Source organism: Danio rerio, chromosome 18 (assembly GCF_049306965.1).
Source record: "Danio rerio strain Tuebingen ecotype United States chromosome 18, GRCz12tu, whole genome shotgun sequence".
Lineage (NCBI taxonomy): Eukaryota > Metazoa > Chordata > Actinopteri > Cypriniformes > Danionidae > Danio > Danio rerio.
The window spans coordinates 4,150,001-4,172,500 of NC_133193.1; the positions used below are offsets into that span (position 1 = coordinate 4,150,001).

Genomic DNA, 22,500 nt, shown 5'->3' on the forward strand with positions numbered 1-22,500 from the left:
AGTTTTGAGTGTGGCGGCACGGTGGCTCAGTGATTAACACTGTCGCCTCACAGCAAGAAGGTCGCTGGTTCGAGCCCCGACTGGGTCAGTTGGCATTTCTGTGTGGAGTTTGCATGTGCTCCCCATGTTGGCGTGGGTTTCCTCCGGGTGCTCCGGTTTCCCCCACAGTCCAAACACATGCGCTATAGGGGAATTGAATAAACTTAATTGGCTGTAGTGTGTGTGTGTGTGTGTGTGTATAAATGAGTGTGTATGGGTGTTTCCCAGTAATTGGGTTGCAGGTGGAAGGGCATCCGCTGTGTAAAACATATGCTGGAATAGTTTGCGGTTCATTCTGCTGTGGTGACCCTAAATAAAGGGACTATGCCGAAGGAAAATGAATGAATGAGTTTTGAGTGTGTTTATACATATTTAAAATATTTAATATTATTTCATTTAATATTAGTTGGTATATATATAATACAATCTATTAATTATAATATTTTAAATTGTATTATTTAAAATATTTGTAATAAATAAATTGGAAAAAATTGGAATTTATTTAGTTACGACTTCTCTTCTGTATTAATCTTGATGTAGCCTTTCAGGTGAAAGAAAAGTGCAGTTAGTTTATAAAATTTTTGTGTTTAAAAATTTTAATAATAATAATAATATTATTATTATTATTGCAGTTGTTGTAGTTATTATTATTATTATTATCATCATCAATATTATTAATATATTAATAATAGTAATAACATATCTATAATAAAAATTTTGTATTTACAACTTTTTATAAAATAATAATAATCATTTCTATTATATAATAATGATAGTTTTTGGTACTTTTATTGGTGACACTTTAGAATAATGATCCATTAGTTAATAATGTATTTACTAACAATAACAAAGTATATTTTTACATATTAAGTATATTTACTAACATTCATTAAGTATAAATCATCTTGTACAGCATTTATTAATCATAGTTCCACATTACCTAATGCATTATTAACAATTAAAAATTTGTGCTTGTAAGCATTAGTCAATGCACCGCGAGTTAACATGATCTAACGTTATTTAATTTAATAAAGTTGAGTGCTATTTTGGGGTTTCTGCCTGGATTTTGCCTGCCCAAATTTAAAAGCTTCACCAAAAATTCACATGCAGAGGTGTAAATGCAAAGGTTTGATTTCATTTTAAAGAGAACCCATTGAATTTTTATAAAACACTATTGAAAGTGATTTAAAAAATTGTATATGATTTGTGTGTTATAATAAAAACATCCAAAAAAGAGGCTCTTATTTTGTAAACTCTAATGTGAAAGTGTACCTTTAGGTTCTGTGTGGTCTCGGTTGCTGTGGTTCCAGCACATGTCAGTAATCATAGGAAAAAACGAAAAAATTCTCGACCATAATCCATGCAAAAGTTTATCTATTTCAACTGGTGAAAGAACAGAACCACTTATAGGGGTATTGGGCCACCTATAAAATTTAAAGAATGCAAAAAGTAAATGCTGTCATGAGGATGGTTAGGAGGACAGTGGGCAAATTTAGCTAAAACGCTGGGAGATTAGACCCCTACTCTTTTTCGAAGGACATCCTGGGATTTTTAACGACCACAGAGAGTCAGGACCTCGGTTTAACCCCTCATCCGAAAGACGGCGCTCACTGAGCAGTATAGAGTGCCCATCAATATACTGGGGCATTAGGAGCCACATAGACCATAGATTGAGCGCCCCCTGTTGATCTCACTAGCACCATTTCCAACACCAACAATAGCTTTCCCATGTGGTCTCCCATCCAGGCACTGACCGGGCGCAGCCCTGTTTAACTTCAGTGGGCCACCATGTGAGAGATGCAGAGAGCTAGCTGCCGGCAACATGAACTAATGGACTATTATTATAAGTGTCACCCATGTATTATCAGATATTTTGTATAAAACATTCTGTAATTAATATCAGCATTTCAGAGAGCTCATTCATGGATGATTATCAGCTTGTTATTGATTGCCTGTCTCGTGTGTTTTCTTCTGCGCGTGTAAACACTGATCTTTTTCCTTGTGTGTGTCTGTGCTCGTAAACACTCACTGAGTTTCTCCAGAATCTCCTCGTCGCTCATCTTCTTCTTGCGGCTCTTGTCTGTGGTCTGTGGAGTGGATGGAGCGTTGGTGCTGGAGGCGGCGCTGGTGGAGGTGGTGTTGGTGGTGTTTGTGGTGTTGGTGGTGTTTGTGTTTGTGGTGTTTGTGTTTGATGAAGGCGCATTGCTGGATGATCCTCCGTCTGCGGCTGCGTTCGTGATCGGTGAAGTTGCGGCGTCTTTGGTGGAGAGCGGAGGAGGAAGAGGCTCGATGACGGAGCGGGTGTAGATCTGCAGGGGCGGAGAAAAGTGTGCTAAAATTAATTATCAGAATAAAATATCAAATCAAATAATTGTAACATTCATTTTCCTTTAGCTTAATCCCTTTATTCATCAAGGGTCGCCACAGCGGAATGAACCGCCAACTTATCCAGCATATGTTTTACACAGCGGATGCCCTTCCAGCTTTAAATCCGTTGGGAAACATCCATACACACTCATTCACACTTTTACCCTACAACCAATTCAGTTCATATACTATAGCGACTGTGGACTGTGGGGGAAACTGGAGTACCCAGAGGAAACCCACGCCAACACGGGGAGAACATGCAAACTCTATAAAGAATGCCAACTGAGCCAGCCGGGAATCGAACCAGCAACCTTCTTGCTGTGAGGCGACAGTGCTAACCACTGAGCCACCGTGTCGCACTAACAAACATACACACAAACACAGACAAATACACACAAACAAATACAGATGGAGACAACACACACACACACACACACACGCACACACACACACACACACACACACACACACACACACACACACACACACACACACACACACACACACACACACTCAGAAAAACAGAAGCACACATGCGCACACACACACACACACAAACGAACAAACACACAGACACACACAAACACACCCACAGACAGACAGACAGACAGACACAAACAGAAACATACACAAACACACACACACACACACACACACACACAGACACACACACACACACCCACAGACAGACAGACACAAACAGACACACACACAGACAGATGCACAAACAGACAGACAGATACACAAACACACAGATAGACAGACAGACAGACACAGACACACAACAAACAAACAAACACACACACACACACACACAACAAACAAACACACAGACACACTCAAACAAACAGACAAACAGACAGACACAAATAAACACACAGTCAGACACACTCCTGTCCTCAGTAATAATCATGCAGTCACCTAGCGGTGCTCTGGACACATGCATATTTACTCTGTAATTACAGCTTAGCTTGAAGACGTCTGCAGACACAACTCATTATAGCAGACTACAGACCTGAGTGACGTACAACAGCCCAGACCACACACACACACACACACACACACACACACACACACACACACACAGAAAAATGCTAGAAGAATCACTTCTAACAACCAAACAAAACAGCCGATCTACACTATCTGCCTGCTGCAAACACTCTGAATGCTTCAACACATAAAACACCTCCGCATCAGTCTGTCCAGCGCCTGTAGTGTACAAAAGAGCATTCATTCATTCTCCTTCGGCTTCGTCCCTTTATTTATCAGGGGTTGCCACAGCGGAATGAACCGCCAACTTAACCAGCATATGTGTTACACAGCGGAAACCTTTCCAGCTGCAACCCAGTACTGGGAAACACCCATACACACTCATTCACACACACACACACACACACACACACACAACTATGGTCAATTTAATATAATCAATTCACCTGTACCGCATGTTTTTGGACCTGTGGGGAAACCGGAACACCCGAGGGAAACCTACGCCAACACGGGGAGAACATGCAAACACCACACAGAAATGCCAACTGACCCAGCAGAGGCTCGAACCAGCGACCTTCTTGCTGTGAGGTGATTGTGCTACCCACTGCACCACCGTGCTGCCCTTCTAATTCATTAGCAACAGTGTCTTGTGTGGGATATTTTTGCGTATTCTGACCTACAATATCCGAACAAACAGCTATTTTACAAGAAAACAGTCTTGTGCATAGTTGTCTATCCGTGCCAGTTTCAGACTGTTGAATGAGGTTTTGCAATTCCAGATTTCACTACTTCCAGATGCGAAAAGCTCTCGAGTAAAACATGCTCCATACAAACGTATTTCTGCCGTGTGTCGCGTGCACTGATCCACACGTGAGTTCAGCTGCGCTCTCATAGCGGGGAAATGAAAACAAAACGTTCGTCGCAGCAGATTATAAATACAACACTGACGACCCGTATCTCCAAACAATTCTTCTTCTTTTCCCACTTGTTTTGGCAACACAACGTGGCGTCTCTCTGCCGTCTGAACAATGTACAGGTATAAACAGTCTTCGAAACTATCATGCATATTAATGAAGTTGCACCGCATACGCAATGGAGCGTGCTGAATGGTTTGAACCAAGTCTTACTCATGAAAGAATGCTGCACACTCAGAAGGCTGATTTATACTTCTGTCGGTGTCGCTGTCGTGCACCTCTCAAAAAATGTAACTACATGTCGCTACGACGCGTAGCGCAAGCTCTGTGATTGGTCGGCTTGGTAGCACTGACGAGTCTCAGCAGGACCGAGACCCACGTGAATGGTGCGAGCCCAATAGAGCGATTGTTTACAAGTGTGGAGTCCCGTGAAGGAGCTCCGGATGGAAAGTTTTGTTTTGTGTTTACCTCATAGTTAAAGTTGTTGCACGTCCGCCGGTTCCTGCCTCAAAATGAGCGAGTTTGAGCCACTTGTACATCCCGGAAGTGTCCAGGAAAAACAAAACACCAGCGAAGAAACTCGACACAGAGGAACATTTACACCTCACTGCCCACTAACGTTTCGCAAGTGTTAATGCAGACCAAGAGAGAAAGCGCGCAGAAGTATAAATGCACAGCCACGCGTGTTGCATGCGCCGTGGGTTACGCCGGTCTCTTGACGCAGAAGTATAAACCAGGCTAGAGACGCAATACGGTACTCCCAGGTACAGACGTGTGGCCTACGTGCTGGAATACACACTAAGAACTCATGGCCGTGATGCAGCTTCAAAAATTAGTTTCAAACCGGAAGAACGAATTTGCTCGAAATAACAAAAACAACCAGTTTTCACTTTTTAGTGAGATATAGGTGTCTTAATAGTGTTTTAAGCAGCGTGAGACACGTATACGACTGTCAACAGCTCTAAACATGTGTTTTGGTGTTTCGTGACCCTTTAAGAATTATTTTAAATGTGTTAATATGAGATTTTTTCTATCAGACAATATCTTTTCCATTCTCCACTGAAATTTTTTTTACATTATTGTTATCATTATTATATTTTATAAGGGATTATTTTATTGTTTTTTGATGATTGATAAGTAAATATAAATAGCAGTGTAAATTCATTTGTCTTGAAATTTTTTTTGTTCTAATGTGACATGTTTCTGTCCAATATTACATGTTCTATGCATACCGCCACTATAAATAAAAGTGATTTTTTGAAGGTTTCGACATGTGGCCCTTCACTTAGTTTGCAAACTTGATGTAGCCCTCAGGTCTAAAAAGTTTGCCCACTACTGCGCTAAGGAGCTAGAATTGGGACTTGGCATTGGCAACCACCCACAAGATCTAAATTTCCTTTATATCTGAACCAAACCTAACCCTGGTGCACTGTTCAAATCAACTCCCCTGATATGTTAGGGGCTGGTTTCACCCCGTTGACTTCCACTATAACGCCATTTTTTGATTGCAAAGCCATGACAGCATATAATCATGCATTCTTGATTGTTTCTGGTTTTCGCTGTTGGGAGGAGATCAAATCTGTCATTTTTACTGTTAATCATCAGTTGGCAGCATTAACCCTTTAGATAATTAACCTGCGCAGACATTTCTGACTTTTGTATATAGTTCTGTGGAGTAAAACACATACACTTACTATGTTTACTATGTTCTGAGAGCTGAGCAGCTTATTTTGATTCTCAGACATAAAAGTGTACAAAGGTCTCTCATATGCATGTACACACACTTTATATACAGTTTAAGTCAGAATTATTCGCCCCCCTTTGAATTTTTTTTTTCTTTTCCAAATATTTCCCTAATGATGTTTAACAGGGAAAAGCAATTTTCACAGTGTGTCTGATAATATTTTTTCTTCTGGAGAAAGTCTTATTTGTTTTATTTCGGCTAAAATAAAAGCAGTTATTAATTTTTTAAACAACAGTTTAAGGACAAAATTATTATTAATTATTAATGTCTACAGCAGTGGTCACCAAGCTTGTTCCTGGAGGGCCGGTGTCCTGCAGATTTTTAGCTCCAACCTTAATCAAACACACCTGAAAAAGCTAATCAAGGTCTTACTAGGTATACTTGAAACATCCAGGCAGGTGTGTTGAGGCAAGTTGGAGATAAAACCTGAAGGGACACCGGCCCTCCAGGACCGAGATTGGGGACCCCTGACCTACAGAATAAACCATCGTTATACAATAACTTATCAAATTATTACCCTAACCAGCCTAGTTAACCTAATTAACCTAGTTAAGCCTTTAAATGTCACTTTAAGCTGTATAGAAGTGTCCTGAAAAATATCTAGTCAAATATTATTTACTGTCATCATGGCAAAGATAAAATAAATCAGTTATTAGAGATGAGCTATTAAAACTATTATGTTTAGAAATGTGCTAAACAAATATTCTCTCCATTAAACAGAAATAGGGGAAAAATTAAACAGGGGGGTGAATAATTCAGGGGGCTAATAATTCTGACTTCAACTGTAAATACATTTTTTGCAGCGCAACTGATGACCAACAGAGAAAATGACAAATGTTACCTCCTCCCAAAAGGGAAAACCAGCAACAATCAGGAATGCATGAATATTTGCTGTCATGGCTTAGCGATAGTATAATGATAATGGAAGTCAATGGGGCAAAAACAGCCCAGAACATAACGAAAGGCGAGTTAATTTGCCCAGAGTGTATTTTCAAAGCATTTCTCCAAAATATGAGCCAAAATAATATCTCTCACCAAAAATCCTTCCATTTGCTGAAACACAGAGAAAGTTTTGTCCAAATTAAGACTCAAAATCAGCCCAGAGTGAACAGCACACAAGAGTTAAACACAAAAGTGTGACGGTTCGTCTTTGCATCTTATTTTATGCTCATTATTCTCATTTCATTGCTCATAATAACTGCAGAAGTACTAACAGGGAAGCACTTACAGATTTGGTGTGTTCTGGCCGGGGGGCGATGACGGGTGGCGGCGTGGCTTCATCCTCTTCCTCGTCCTCATCCTCGGAGACGGTGGCGACGGCGGGCGTTTCAGACACAGTTTTGGGGACCTGCGGAGCGGCAAACAAACGGAGCAGAAAGTGAGGCTGAGCCACGGACATCACAACATGAGTGCAAAACAGACCCGACGCCAACATGCCGACCGCCATCAGCCAGTCGCCATCTGACCATTACGCACACACAAGCACCGGCTGGCAGGGAGTTCACTGCACATCAAACCTGAGCTACTGATACACACATACACTCAGCAGGAGAAACAGTGGAAAAGATGCTGATTCACAGTGCAGAGAGAGAGAAGCGGGAGAGAAAGAGAGAGAGAATGAGAAAGAGAGAATATGAGAGCAAGAGAGAGAGAGAGAGAGAAAGAGAGAGAGAGAGATGAACCTGCTGGCACTGCCTAGAGTGACTGGCATCATTTGTGTCCTTCTGTTGAGTGGGCAGCTCTTATGAGACTCTGTCACCTTGCTGCTTGTGTTTTTAAGGCAAGACACTGCAGGTGAATCAGGTAAAACAACATTATAACAATTAACAGTCATCACTAGAGCTGGGCAATAAAATCACTATCGATATTAATTGATTGAACACCGTTGTCAATATCAATAGAAAAAGATGTGGTATGTAGTTTCGGTATGAAGCGTGATAGTTTTATTGAAATGAAGCAGTGCCAATAAGCTTAGGGTGTAAGTTTTAGGGGTGTCACGATTTCGATTAAAAGACCGAAATTTATGCTCAACCTCGATTATCGAATCAAAAAATGGAATCGTCGATGCTGCCACGCCCCCATGTCACGTTAGCTTGGCTTGCCAAGCGGAAAAAAACATGCTTGTTGAAGTGCTTGTTAAACTGCAGACACAGGAGACCCGTCGACAGAACTTAAACCCTCTCCTCTTTCAATGAAGTCGCCGGTGTGGAAGTATTTTGGATTTCCAGTTAGTTATGTTGACAACGTTCGTGTTGTCGACAAAAAAAAAAATACAGTTTGCAAGCTCTGCTATGTACGTATTACGGTTGGGATGATAGACAACACCGGCATCGCGATCCTACGCCCCGCACCCGTTGCAAATCCGCTCGCGAAAAATACACACTCAGGCCCTGTTTACACTAATATGTCTTTGTTTTTAAATGGCATTTTAGAACGACAACGATCCACATCCACACTGGCGTATAGCATTTCTGAGCAGCCCTCCTTCCTCACTACCGCTGAAAATGCACATCACGTGACCACACACACTCATTCACACAAAGATACAGACAAACACACATTGTCATTCGCTCAAGACAGCGGGTCAAGGCAGTCAGCGGTTCAGTAGACTGCTTCCATCTTTTACTTTCACACAAGTACTTAGTCATTTTAGCGAACACCTCAGATACTGTTGGCTGGTTCCTGTTGGTTGTGCGTCTTTTTTACCGACTCCATTATAACGACACAGATCACTGCCTATTCACGAGTCCCGCAGAAAAAAAGTGATTGACAGGTTGTAATTATGTGTGTAACTTGCCTTCATTCATTTACTGTGTGATTTGTTTATGGGTAAAACAAAGACCATGCAAGTCAGGTAGTTTAAACGGTAGGCTACTAATAATTGATTTGTTATTAATTAATTAATTATTCATAATCGAAAATCGAATCGTGACTTTAGAATCGAAAATGTAATCGAATCGAGGATTTGGAGGATCGTGACAACCATAGTAAGTTTGTCATTTCCAATGGAGACGCGCGACTTGCACAACGCACATTTTCTAGGCGCACCCAGTTAAAAAAAATCTAAACTTTTCTGAATGCCGCGAGGGCACCTCAAGTCATGTAAGTAGACCTAACCAATCTGCTTTACAGTTTGTATGGAATATAGAAATTTCAGTAATAACGGCAGACTAATTACCTCAGACGAACACTGCAGAGCTTTTTATGTTTCTCCATAGACTTGTATCAGAGCTATGTTTCCATCTACCTATTTTTATGCGCATTTTGCATATGTGCATAAAAACCAGTTGATGGAAACCTGATGATGCGCATACATTTTGAAAATGCGCATCAAAAACTTCTACGATAACTGAGTAGGACAAACTTTTTATTCGATAAGAAAAGATGCGCATAAACTACGATAGAAACACTTTTACTGTACAAATTTCAGTATGCGCATTAAAAAAGGTCAGGTGATTTTGTTATAAGAGATCATGTGATGATGGATATGTGTGCAAATGGATAAACCAGCAGGCTGAGCGCATAGTAAAACATCTTAAATGTAAGAGCCTTACTGTTTAAGTTTTAGTATTGTTATCTTATTAATCACCTCCAGAATCAAGAGCGTCTGTGCTCCGCATGTGTCTCACGGCTGCAAACGTCACCGTGCATTCACTGCGTGTCAGGATTGCATTCTGAGGCGCAAGTCATTTATTAGATGAAGAAAACACTCACGCAGCTTCTCCTACTGCAGCAAATTCAGTTTTTACTGTTGATATTTGACGCCAGTTAATCAGGGAGTGACGATTTTGTTCGCTTTGACTCGTTGGATGGAAACGCTGCTTTATTGGCACGTCTTTTACGCGATAATCCAGTTTTGCGCATTATTTATATTCACATCTTTAGATGAAAACATAGCTAATGATTTTTATTTGTCTGTTTGTCATCCTCTGAAAAAACGGTTGATGGTCGTCTAGTCATGAGAGATGCCAGGAGAGCACAAGCGCAAAGTCCATTCTAAATAGTTAGGGAATCTACACGCACGCACTTGTCACTAAAGGTCAGAATGACAACACATACAATAATCAGACCCCCTAATTTTTTTACGATTATTTTGTGATTTTTCGCAATAAAAATTACTGATTTTGTGGCGGTAATTCTCCGAAGTTTGCAGACAATTTTGCTATTTAAACATATGGAAATAATTATAGAAAATTATATATATATATATATATATATATATATATATATATATATATATATATATATATATATATATATATATATATATATATATATATATATATATATATATATATATATATATATATAATTTTTTATATTTATTTATATATATATTTATGTGTGTGTCTGGACTCTGTAGCATCCAGCTACATGTTTTTTGGTAGGTCTATTTAATCGCACGTCATGCGGCACTTATGTCTCATCACAAAGAGGCAAGCAAAACTGACATCTAGCCAACAATCCTTGCACAACCTACGCTTTTATCTGTTATCTCTCTCTCTTCTGATAGTACCCAATTTAAACATGAGATTTTGGAAACCAGATCTAAATTTAGCGGGAACAGTCGGGTAGAAAACGGAGTGGGTCGGGCAGCGGGTGAACAAAGGCTGAATATACTGTACGGCGGGAGCAGTTGGGTGCAGAATAAAACCTGATGAGAGTGAGGCTAAAAATTCAGTCCAGTGCAGATCTCTATTTAGGAGTCTCTTTAACACTTATGTTTATTTATAATAAAGAGATGACATATTTTGTTTAAATATTTTAGATTTTGTCTATTTAAACTATTTGCCTTAGTAATGTTGGTAAATTAAAATAAAGTGGTTAAATAAAAAACTCCTAATATCCCTAAATGTATTGTTAAAAAATATTCAATAATTATCTATATCGAATGATAAGAAACATAATATTGTGATAATTTGTTTCGCAATATCGCCCAGCCCTAGGTTCGCAAGTGTGTTCCATGTCAGCATGTCTGTCTTTGTTTTGTACTCTATAACCAGCCCACTGCCAGTTTATTTAGCTGTATTTTAAACATATATCAATGTTAATTATATTTTAATAAATTAAGAAAGCAGTGCACCAAAAGAAATAAGTATATTTTGGATGTTTTCTTCACATAACACTGAAGAAGAAAAAAAAACACTTTATGAAGAGCCAAAAAACTACAAATCTGAAAATGACAGGTGTGTGTGCCTGCAGTGTCTCTCCTTAAACACCCTTTGCGGCTCTTTCTCTCCCCCTGCCCGTCTTCTGTCACTCCGTACTGTGAGCCAAGAGGACATTTGTCTACATTCACCTGCTGACCTCAAACTGCTGTCAGAACACACACACACACACACGCGCGCACACACTTACCACTGCGCTGGAGGAGTTGAAGTTCTCCACACCTTTATCTGTAACAAAGAGGAGAACAATGCGGCATAAGGAACACACACACACACAGCCAAAATAAACACATAAGTATAACTATTTACATTTATATATAATATAAAATGTGGTTGAGGCTAAATTTTGTTTAGAAGTTTTAATTAAAAAAATTAAATTAAATTAAAGTAATTAATTAAATAAAGAACAGTTTTTTAGAAATATTGATGGAGTAATTTATTATTCGCTATGCTTATCTGGCAAAAATGAAGCCTATTATATTATTATATTTACGATACATATACACCCAGATATATATTGAGATGAACACAGGTACATTAATCATACAGATTTGCAACTGTTTATTCCATTACATATTATATTTAAGTGACAATTATTAAGTGAAATAACTGTTTTAAATAATAAACTGGATTTTAAAATGGCTTTTAAAAAATGAAAAACTGCTTTTATTCAAGCCGAAATAAAACATGTAAGACTTTCTCCAGAAGAAAAAATATTATAGGAAACACTGTGAAAAATTCCTGAATCTGTTAAACATCATTTGGGAAATATTTGAAAAAAAAAATAATAATAATGATAATAATTCACAGGAGGGTGAATAATTGTCTTCAACTGTGTATGTGCTGTACCTGTAAAGCTCATGTATTTCTGGTTGTTGGACGTCTCTTTCGAGTCGTAGAATTTGAGCACGTCTAGAACGGCCTGAGGATTCTTCTTCTGCTCCAGTTTGGTGATGTTGGACGTCTGGAGTAATCGAGCCCACTGCTCAGGCATGCCCTACATACACAAACACAGAAACACCACTGAAAACCACTGCAAATCTGGGTTATCTCAAAGCATCTGGCTAAAAGCAGCTCCCAACTTGCCCATTATTTTGAAGATTTTTTCCCTAAATCAGCAAAGCAGACCTAAATATAGGACTGTTCTAAATTTTTGCTCCAAGATTATTTCACAAAGCATTTTACTGTTAAATCTAGGGTATAAATCAGTGAAACGTTAGAAGTGAAGAGGATTCATAAATCGTCAAACTTCAAACTATCCTAAAATACAAGCAATCTGTCTCATATTCTTCTTTATTAGGCACACCTGTCCAACTGCTCGTTAACACAAATTTCTAATCAGCCAATCACATGTCAGAAACTTAATGCATTTAGGCATGTAGACTTGATCAAGATGATCTGCTGCAGTTCCACACTAGCATCAGAATGGGGAAGAAAGGGGATTTAAGTGACTTTGAACATGTCATGGTTGTTAGTGCCACATGGGCTGGTCTGAGTATTTCAGAAACTGCTGATGTACTGGCATTTTCACGCACAACCATCTCTAGGGTTTACAAGAATGGTCTGAAAAAGGGAAACTATCCAGTGAACGGCAGTTCTGTGGGCACAAATGCCTTGTTGATGCCAGAGGTCAGAGGAGAATGGCCAGCCTGGTTCCAGTTGTGAAGGCAAAAGGGGGTCAAACCTGGTACTAGTAAAGTGTACCTAATAAAGTGGCCGGAAGTGTTTGTTTACAAATAGAGTTTTACAATTACAGAAATATGTTTAGCAATATAGTTTTACGTTTCAAAATGCACAAAATGGTTACAAAATATAATTTTATTAATATATATACAAATATATGCTCTATAAATACAAACTTAGCATTTTTATGAAGTCATTTTCTATGAACATACATTAACATTACTGTAAGAAAATCTATAACATTAACAACAACAAAAAATAAGTTACAATCTAGTTCTTCACTTAGACTGCATTTGAAATACGTTAATTTTAATATTTTTATTTTTAAACCATTATTTAATATTTGGCAATTGATTCTTAGTGGTTTGATGACCTCATGATCTATTATGATCCTCAGTCATATATATATATATATATATATATATATATATATATATATATATATATGAAGAGTTTAGTTTAAAAAACGTGATAGACGCCATTTTTGACATTTGGATTTTATTATTGGAAATCGCTGTTCAGATGTACCTTGATCTATGTGTGAATTGCTGCCATCAATAATATTTAGGAATGTACATTTTAGGCCGAGTACAAAATGTATTTTTCACAAAACGCGATATCCTCCAGACTAGTTTCTTTACAAAGTGCGATATAACAGTTATAAAACGTTCAGGATGCAGCGTGAGCTCAGCATGCCCTGGGAAGAGAGTTGCCGCCGGTGAAGTGCTCCGAGTTTGCTCATTGATTTAGCGATAGAAGATGAAGCCTTCAACTTCACAAAAATTTATAAAAATGCTACAAAAGTGGACCAGAACAAAATAACTCTGCGTCTGTCAACAATACACAAATGCAGCAGGGAACAAGTCTCCACTGATGTCAAGAGGAAGGCCAGGGAGCGCCTTCTTTCCTGCGCTCCTTCCCATCACAAGATACCTGTCTGCAAGGAGACATTTCCAAGTGTCCTTTGTAAGTTTATTTTTTAAATAATATCAAACATGTAGCTGAGTAGCCTCTCTGAAGATTTATTTGTGCGGTTGCACCTATTATTTATAGCCTAAAACCTCACGTTAATTCTTGCTGTTGTTAATTTATTACAAGGGAACAAAAAGGGCACAGGTTGTTATAGGGGAAAAAAACGGTTTGGCTTTTTCACAACAACCAATAAATAAGCTGCTATTATTATTATTACCGTGTAATAATTCATTAAATATGACGGACAAGGTGAGCTAGTGTCGCCGACTCTGTGACACCGCAGCTCCGCCTGCTCTGATCATACAGGTTTGGTTTTCAGCAGCGGTGTGAAGGAGCCGCCCTTCACTCTCTGTAATAAGCTACAAGTCGTTTATTTAACTAACCTAATCTTACTTATCAAACAAAACATTGATTCACTCGCTTTTCTTCATGGTATTACAGTAGTAGAATATAGCCTAAGGGGGATATATAGCATTTTGCAAAAAAACAAAAACAAGTTATGTTATGTTATGTTGTGTACGTTCTGGACAAATCTTACTCAGAATTTTATTATTATTAATCAATCTTTGTACATATTATTCCATATATTTATGATGTATAGTTTTTTTTTTTACCAATTTAAGATGTTTGACAATGTTAAGATTTATATGTTGCATTTTGACATGGTTTTTGACTTATTTATGAACTATTTATGGACATAAAATAAAATAAAAAATATCCTGAATTTGAAGAATATTGTGCTCCTGGCCTTCACTGAGCTCAAGTAATAGTGTAATGTACAAAAATTGTGAATGAACTTGACTGTTGATGTCTTAAATAATAATATCAAATAACCAACATTTTTCAAAATGGATATAAATCGTTTTGCAACGAAACTCTTCATATATATACACATACTTTTTTATAATATAGAATATATGCTTTTGTAATAATAGTGTATATAGAGAAATCGGAGCACTTACAGTGAACTCTCCAGTGACTGCGTCAAAGCCAACATGGATGGTGTGCTCAAAGTCTGATGGCAGGGAGATCTCTGGACGCTCCTTTTTCTTATTGGCTGAATGGGCAGGATTGGGGTGGAGTCACCGATGGGAATAAAAAAAGTTAGCAGAAATTCCCAATTATGGATTTTAAAGATGTAAAAAAATGGTATAAATACAGAGTAACAAAGTTTTCATCCATCCACATCCATCTACCCATCTAGTAATCATTTTCTTCAATTGAACAAAAGAAAGAAAGGAACGAAAGAAATGAATGAAAGGAAGAAAGAAATGAAAGGAAGGAACGAATGGTAGGAAAGAATGAAACGAACTAACGAACGAACAAAACAAACAAAAGGAATAAATGGACAAAAGGAAAGGAACAAACAACTTAACGTAAGGAACGAACAAAAAGAATGAAACAAAACAAAAGGAACAAACAGAACAAACAAAAGAAATGAACAAAACAAACAAATGAAAGAAAGAAACAAAAGGGACTAATTGAAAGAAATTAAAAGAACGAATAAACAAACGGAACGAATTATTTAACTAACAAATGAAATAAAAGGAACAAACGAGCGAATGAACAAAGGAAAAAGAAAGAACAGCATGAAGGAAGGAAAGAAATAAAAAAGAAAGAAAGAAAGAGAAAAAAAGAAAGAAAGAAAGAAAGAAAGAAAGAAAGAAAGAAAGAAAGAAAGAAAGAAAGAAGGAAAGATGTTATACATGATAAAAAAACAGGTAGCAACATTTTTAATCATTTATCCCCATTCATCTACCCTGCCCTTCATCTAGTATAACAGTTCTGTTAAATTGAACTAATGAAAGAAAGGAGTAAAAGAAGCGTATGAAAGGAATGAAGGAACAAACAAATAAAGGAAATGAATGAAAGTAATTAATGGAACAAACAAACCAAAGGAACGAAAGGAACAAATGAAAGAAAGGAACAAACGAGTGAAAGGAAAATAAACAAAGACTGAAGAGTGATCGAACAAATGAACAAATGAACGAAAGGAATAAAGTAAAAAACTATCAAACAAAAGGAACAAACGAAAGGACCAAACGAAAGAAACAAACAAATGGAATGAACGAATGGAACAAAAGAACGAAAGGAATGAGAGAACGAACAAAGGAACGAAACGAATGAATGAATGGAATAAACAAACGGAACAAAAGAAACGAATGGAACAAACAAATGAAAAGAACAAAAGGAACAAATCGAAAGAAAAAAACGAAAGAATGAACGAACAAAATGAACTAATTAACGAAACGTCAGAAAGAAAGAAATGAAATAGAGAAGAAAAGGAGGAATTTTAGATTATTTCCCAATAAACCTCAAACGTGACTTGCTAACATGGATGCAGTTCATTAGAGTAAATGAATGACGGTGAATGAAAGTCAAACCGGTAAGCCGTCTGACAAAATAGTGCCCTTCAGAATCAAATCAGCAGGATGCCCTCTGGATCTTTCACTTACTTCTAAGACACGACTGACTACGCTTACATGGACATCAGTAATCGAGTTATTTGCCTTAATAGACAATAATATAATGAAGGTGTTTACGTGAAGTGCTTTCATGTAAGAGTTCCTGTAATTTTGGCTGACTTTAACTGCAGTTCAGCAGTTTCACTTTTACTCATGAACATTTCATTCATGCCCCGTGACAAACTGGGGTATTAGACACAAATAAGGAGTAAGAACTGTTATGAAATTTAATAACTAATGAAAAACAAAATGTCAGCATTTTGCAATGTGTGTGTGTGTGTGTGTGTGTGTGTGTGGTCCTTTACTGACAGCCACGTGTGTGGATCTTGTCATAAAAAAAATATAGTGAAAAGTCCTACATGACAGTAATAGTTTGATTGCGGTGTTTACTACAGTAATGCCACTAATATCTGCATGCTCCACATGTCATTTCTGTTTAGTTCAGTTAAGACTTTATTCAGATTAAGGTGATGAAATAATATGATAAAATGAATAGCTTATGTAGGCAGTTCTACAGTTCAAACATCATGTTTAATTGAATAAACAGCGAGTAAACACAAGTACATCTTATTCAGCATCATTTATTTTCATCACCAATTATCACAGTAACAGTTTCTCAAGCAGTTTGTGATGCATTTTGGAAACAGGAGATGAGCCCCTGGTCTAATGCGACACCTGGCTAGAGAAAAATTTGAGCCAATTCAAATGAGCCATTTTAATCTATATGAATTCCAAGATTACAGTGAGATCCAGATTAAAAAATTTATCTATGCCCACCTATAATATATATATATATATATATATATATATATATATATATATATATATATATATATATATATATATATATATACACAGTTGAAGTCAGAATTATTAGCCCTCCCTGAATTATTAGCCCCCCTAAATTATTAGCTCCACTGTTTATTTTTTCAGATTGTTTCAGCACATTTCTAAGCATAATAGTTTTAGAAACCTATTTCTAATAACTGATTTATTTTATCTTTGTCATGATGACAGTAAATAATATTTTACTTGATATTTTTCAAGACACTTCTATACAGCTTATAGTGACATTTAAAGGCTTAACTAGGTTAATTAGGTTAACTGGGCAGGTTAGGGTAATTAGGCAAGTTATTGTATAACGATGGTTTGTTCTGTAGACTATCAGGAAAGAAAATAGCTTAAAGGGGCTAATAATTAAAAAAATGGTTTTTAAAAAATTAAAAACTGCTTTTATTCTAGTCGAAATAAAACAAATAAGACTTTCTCCAGAAGAAAAAATATTATCAGACATACTGTGAAAATGTCCTTGCTCTGTTAAAAATAATTTGGGAAATATTAAAATAAATAAAATAAAATCAAAATGGGGCTAATAATTCTGACTTCAACTGTGTGTGTGTGTGTATATATATATATATATATATATATATATATATATATATATATATATATATATATATATATGTATAAGTGTGTGTGTGTGTGTGTGTGTGTGTGTGTGTGTGTGTGTGTGTGTGTGTGTGTGTGTGTGTGTGTGTGTGTGTGTGTGTGTCTGTCTGTCTGTCTGTCTGTCTGTAGATGCTGCTAATTCCCTTTAAACAACGGCATGCTCTCATCCTCATCTGCGCTTTCTGAAGCCAGGCAGGGTCTTTAATATTAACGATGTGCTAACGGCTGATAATTAACACAGAACAAGCCTCCTGAAACACGAGCTGCAGGACACATACACACACGCACGCACGGACACACAAGCTAGATGAACTCCTGACACACAAATGTTTGGCAATGTGTGTGTGTTTTAAACTGAAAAAGAGTGGAAACTGGAGCCCTGAAACTAAAGAGAATGTGTGATGAAACGAAAGTCTCAAAGGTCAAAGGTTACAGTCATAATGTTGCTACTTACTAAACAGATGTCAGGTGTAAGAGTCTTCATGACCTTTGACCCTGAGCAGTTGCCTACACAGTACATCATAGATATATACACTAGATGTCGCCTGGCCTATTGTTGTCTATTGGACGGAATGCGTCAATAGCGCCGCCATCTTGCTACAGGGTAGCGTTCCTTTGAAATGAATGCGGGACCAAAGTACAGTGGAGGACTGTGGCCATCCAAAGCCAGAGATATACACATATACACATATATCTATGATCGGGAGTTTTCCTGGATGTTAGTATGTAATTTTTTTTTTCTAATTACAAATTTTTTATTTTACATCACTTTTCTACATTGATGGATCAGTGACCGCACGGGCATTCCTGACAAAAAGCTTGTGTTTGTGTGTATAGAAATGTACTATCCACCCTCACCGTTAAATTTGATCTAATCATGTCCTGAAACACAGCTCCTCTCCTGCTTTCACTTCTCATACTGATGGAGGGAGCGATTCGTTTGTGAATGAATCCCCCGAACGACTCTTTCACTAACGTTAGCCGACAATAATACAAGTTTCTGGCAGCGCAGCATCTCGTTGTCATATTTCTTTTGCATTGTTTGCTGATTTTATTCAACAAAACTAGCATAAGCCGAGTGTTTAGTGCGAGTTGGAGCTGCTTTGCTGTATGGTGAATGCAGTAAGTGACTGTTATCATCAATAATGTTACCTGATTAGCACAAAAGTTCAGAACATACAAAAACAGAAAAAAGCTTAATATTACCTATGAAATGTTCTGCCTTTGTGCTTTGATTTCTTTGTTTGCTCGTTTCTACACCGTAGACAGCGCTAAAGTCCCGCATCTTCACGTAATAACACTGTCTTGACTAGTGCGGTTGAATGACATTTGTCCTGGGAGCACTGTACCAATGTGGCGGCGCTATTGACGCATGCTCAGGGTCCCTATGCGATATCTAGTGTATATATCTATGACAGTACAGTAGCGCTGCCCACATTTTCAGGAAATACATTTTCTCATTTATTTTCCCACATGCTCAACATCGAAAGTCTTTAAATATTTCGTTTCTCCATTTAATATTGTATTTGCTTTATTTTCTACTGCACAACATCTATTTCCCCATCATTTAGATTCCTATTGTTGATACTTTAAGATCACGAGTGTTTGTGTAGGCATTGTGTGTGACTCTGTATGTGGCAATACAATGTGAATTGAGTTGTCAGCAGAGAGCATCACTCACTCTTGTCTCCTCCTCCGGTCAGGATGGATCGGATGAATCCCTCTTTCCTCCTCTTGTCCTCTGGATTGGGCGGCAGCGGTTTGGAGCCGTGATTCAGCGGTCCTGAGTCTTTACCGGACGAGCCAATCATAGTGCTGGTGTTCCTCATGGGCGGAGCTGGCGGCTTGTCCTCTACTTCCCCATTGTCTGACATCTTCAGCTGTGGGCGTGGCTAAATCTGAAACACAACCAATCAGAGCTGGTGAGACTGTGAGAAGAGGAGGGGCCAAAGCACATCAAACAGCAGGAGGTTGCTGGAATCAAACCGAAAGCATAATTAGATTGACCAAATTACCACCAATCTTCTCTTAATGGCATTTGGATTAAACGAGGACACAGCAGGAGACAAAACAGCTGAGGCAGGAGGAAAGATCATCTAGTTTTGTGCAAGATAAAGAAAATTAATAGATTTATTTAGCGATCATGCATTAACCAAGGCTTTTATAATGCTTGTTGTTAAAGTGTTGTTTTCCTGAAATACAAATGTGATTATTTTAATATTAATATTAATATAAAATATTATTATATTATATTTTGACTGAGCATGTTTCTTAAGTGACACTGAAGACTGAGTCACAATTAATCACATCCAAAATAAAGGTTTAAATTTACATAATATATGTGTGTGTATTTAGATATATACAAATATATATGTATGTGATACAAATTATATATATATTTAAATAACTATTCTAACTATTATAATAATATAATATAATAACTATTGTTTTTTTTTTTTTGTTTATATGTATGAGTTTGTATTGCATATGCATGACATATAAATACATAATATAAACAAACACACACACATATTGTGTAAATACAAACTTTGATTCTGAATGCAATTGTTTGTGATAAATTTTTGGCCAGCAAAATAAATAAAAAAATAAAAAAATAGATAAAATAATATAAATGCAATTAAAATATTTTAAAATTTAATTAAAATACACAAGTAAATTAAATTAAAAAATAATAAAATTTTAAACAAAAATTAAAAATTTAAATTAAAATAAAATGGAATTAAAATACAATTAAATTAAATTAAAATATAATAAAAATTAATAAAAAATAAAACTGAATTAAAATTCAATTAAAATAAAATGAAAATTTTAATTAAATTAAAATAAATGAAATATAAATTAAATTAGATTATAATTAAATAAAATAAAAATTTAATTAAAATAAAATTTAATTAAAATACAATTAAAATTAAACTATTTTAATTTAAAAAGGGGCTAAGCTGAAAATAAAATGAATAAATGAATAAATTAAATTAAAAATAAATTGAATTAAAATTAAAAAATCAAAATATAAATACAATAAATAAATATAATACAACTAATTAACAGTTCATTAACAGTTTTCATGTGTTGTGATTTACGGTTTATTTATGGTTGTAAATTCTGATCTCTGCTCTGTCGACTTTTGATGTTAAAAATTCAACTCCGCAGTTTAACAAAGTGATTTTTATTGACATTTTAGTAATTCAAAAAAATAAAATGTATAAAAAAATGTTAATATCTAAAGAAATGTGTGTAAAATAACAGAAAAAATGCCGTCAGTTTATTACAAGATATCTGTACCATTAAAACAACACCAACCCAGACATTATAGCACTTTAAACTATTAAAAATGCTCATAAAAGTCACTTTTTTCAAACATTTCAAGGTTAAAAGTTGCTGAAGGAAAGATTAAAGTCCCATAATGCAATTCAAAAGCAGAAATAAATGGGGGGGGGGGAAATTAACCACAAAACACAGAAAACTGCTAATTTATAGATATATTTTATAGAGTACATCATTAACTTTAATTCAAACACTTGAAATGCTCAAACATCAGTCTATCAATAACCTCTAGATAACCAAACTACATTCAGACGGACAGAAAGAGCTCATATACAGTAAAATGCATCTTTTAATAATATAAACACTCCTTACCAAGCAGCGTTCAGCATTCTGACACACAATCCTACTACAGTTCCCAGTACGAAGAGTCAGTCCAGATCCCAACCAGTGTGTGACTGCAGGGTGTGTGTGTGTGGTTTATAAAGGGTCAGGCCTACCCAGATGTGATGTCACAGCAGACACTATGAGTTTAATCTTTTACCGAGACATCAATGGTGTAAGATGAGAGCGGAGAATGAGGAAAACAAACACGCGCACACGCACACACACACGCGCACACACACGCACACACACACACACACACACACACACACACACACACACACACACACACACACACACACACACACACACACACACACACACACACACACACACACACACACACACACAGATAATTCAAAGAGGAAACTGTATGAGCTGTAAACACACTTCAGCCATGAGCAAACACACATGCCACACAAACACACACACAACAAGAGTGTGTTAAAGTCACACAAAAACCTTTATGATGTCCTGTTTTATGATGTCCTGGCATGTGCTGCTGTTACATTTTCTCTTTTTCTGATAATCTCTTAAGTTTTTATTTTTATTTATTTACTTTATATATATATATATATATATATATATATATATATATATATATATATATATATATATATTTATATATATATATAAATATATATATATATATATATATATATATATATATATATATATATATATATATATATATATATATACATATATTTGTAATATATATATATATATATATATATATATATACATACATATACACATCTATATATATATATATATATATATATATATATATATATATATATATATATATATATACATATACAAATATATGTATGTATATATATATATATATATATATATATATATATATATATATATATATATTTATATATATAAAGTAAATAAATAAAAATAAAAACTTAAGAGAATATCAGAAAAAGAGAAAATGTAAAAAAGTACCATTTTTTTGTATTTATATAAACAGCATTTAACTGTTAATTTAACTGAAATTTAATGTTTTATAATTTACCGTTTTTTACCTT

General features: G+C 36.1%; 1 protein-coding gene across 7 annotated transcripts in view; it reads right to left on the bottom strand.

Annotated features, from left to right (window-relative positions):
* Positions 1-22,500, bottom strand: part of pak1 (p21 protein (Cdc42/Rac)-activated kinase 1) — a 93,179-nt gene that overhangs the window by 21,597 nt on the left and 49,082 nt on the right. For 5 of the 7 annotated variants that reach the window (NM_201328.1, XM_073928932.1, XM_073928930.1 and 2 more), the window contains 6 exon segments: positions 2,069-2,348; positions 7,283-7,402; positions 11,413-11,450; positions 12,072-12,219; positions 14,840-14,934; positions 19,473-19,689. In NM_201328.1, the coding sequence (NP_958485.1) occupies positions 2,069-2,348; positions 7,283-7,402; positions 11,413-11,450; positions 12,072-12,219; positions 14,840-14,934; positions 19,473-19,665 (874 nt within the window). In that variant the 5' untranslated portion in view covers positions 19,666-19,689. 7 annotated transcript variants of the gene reach the window in all.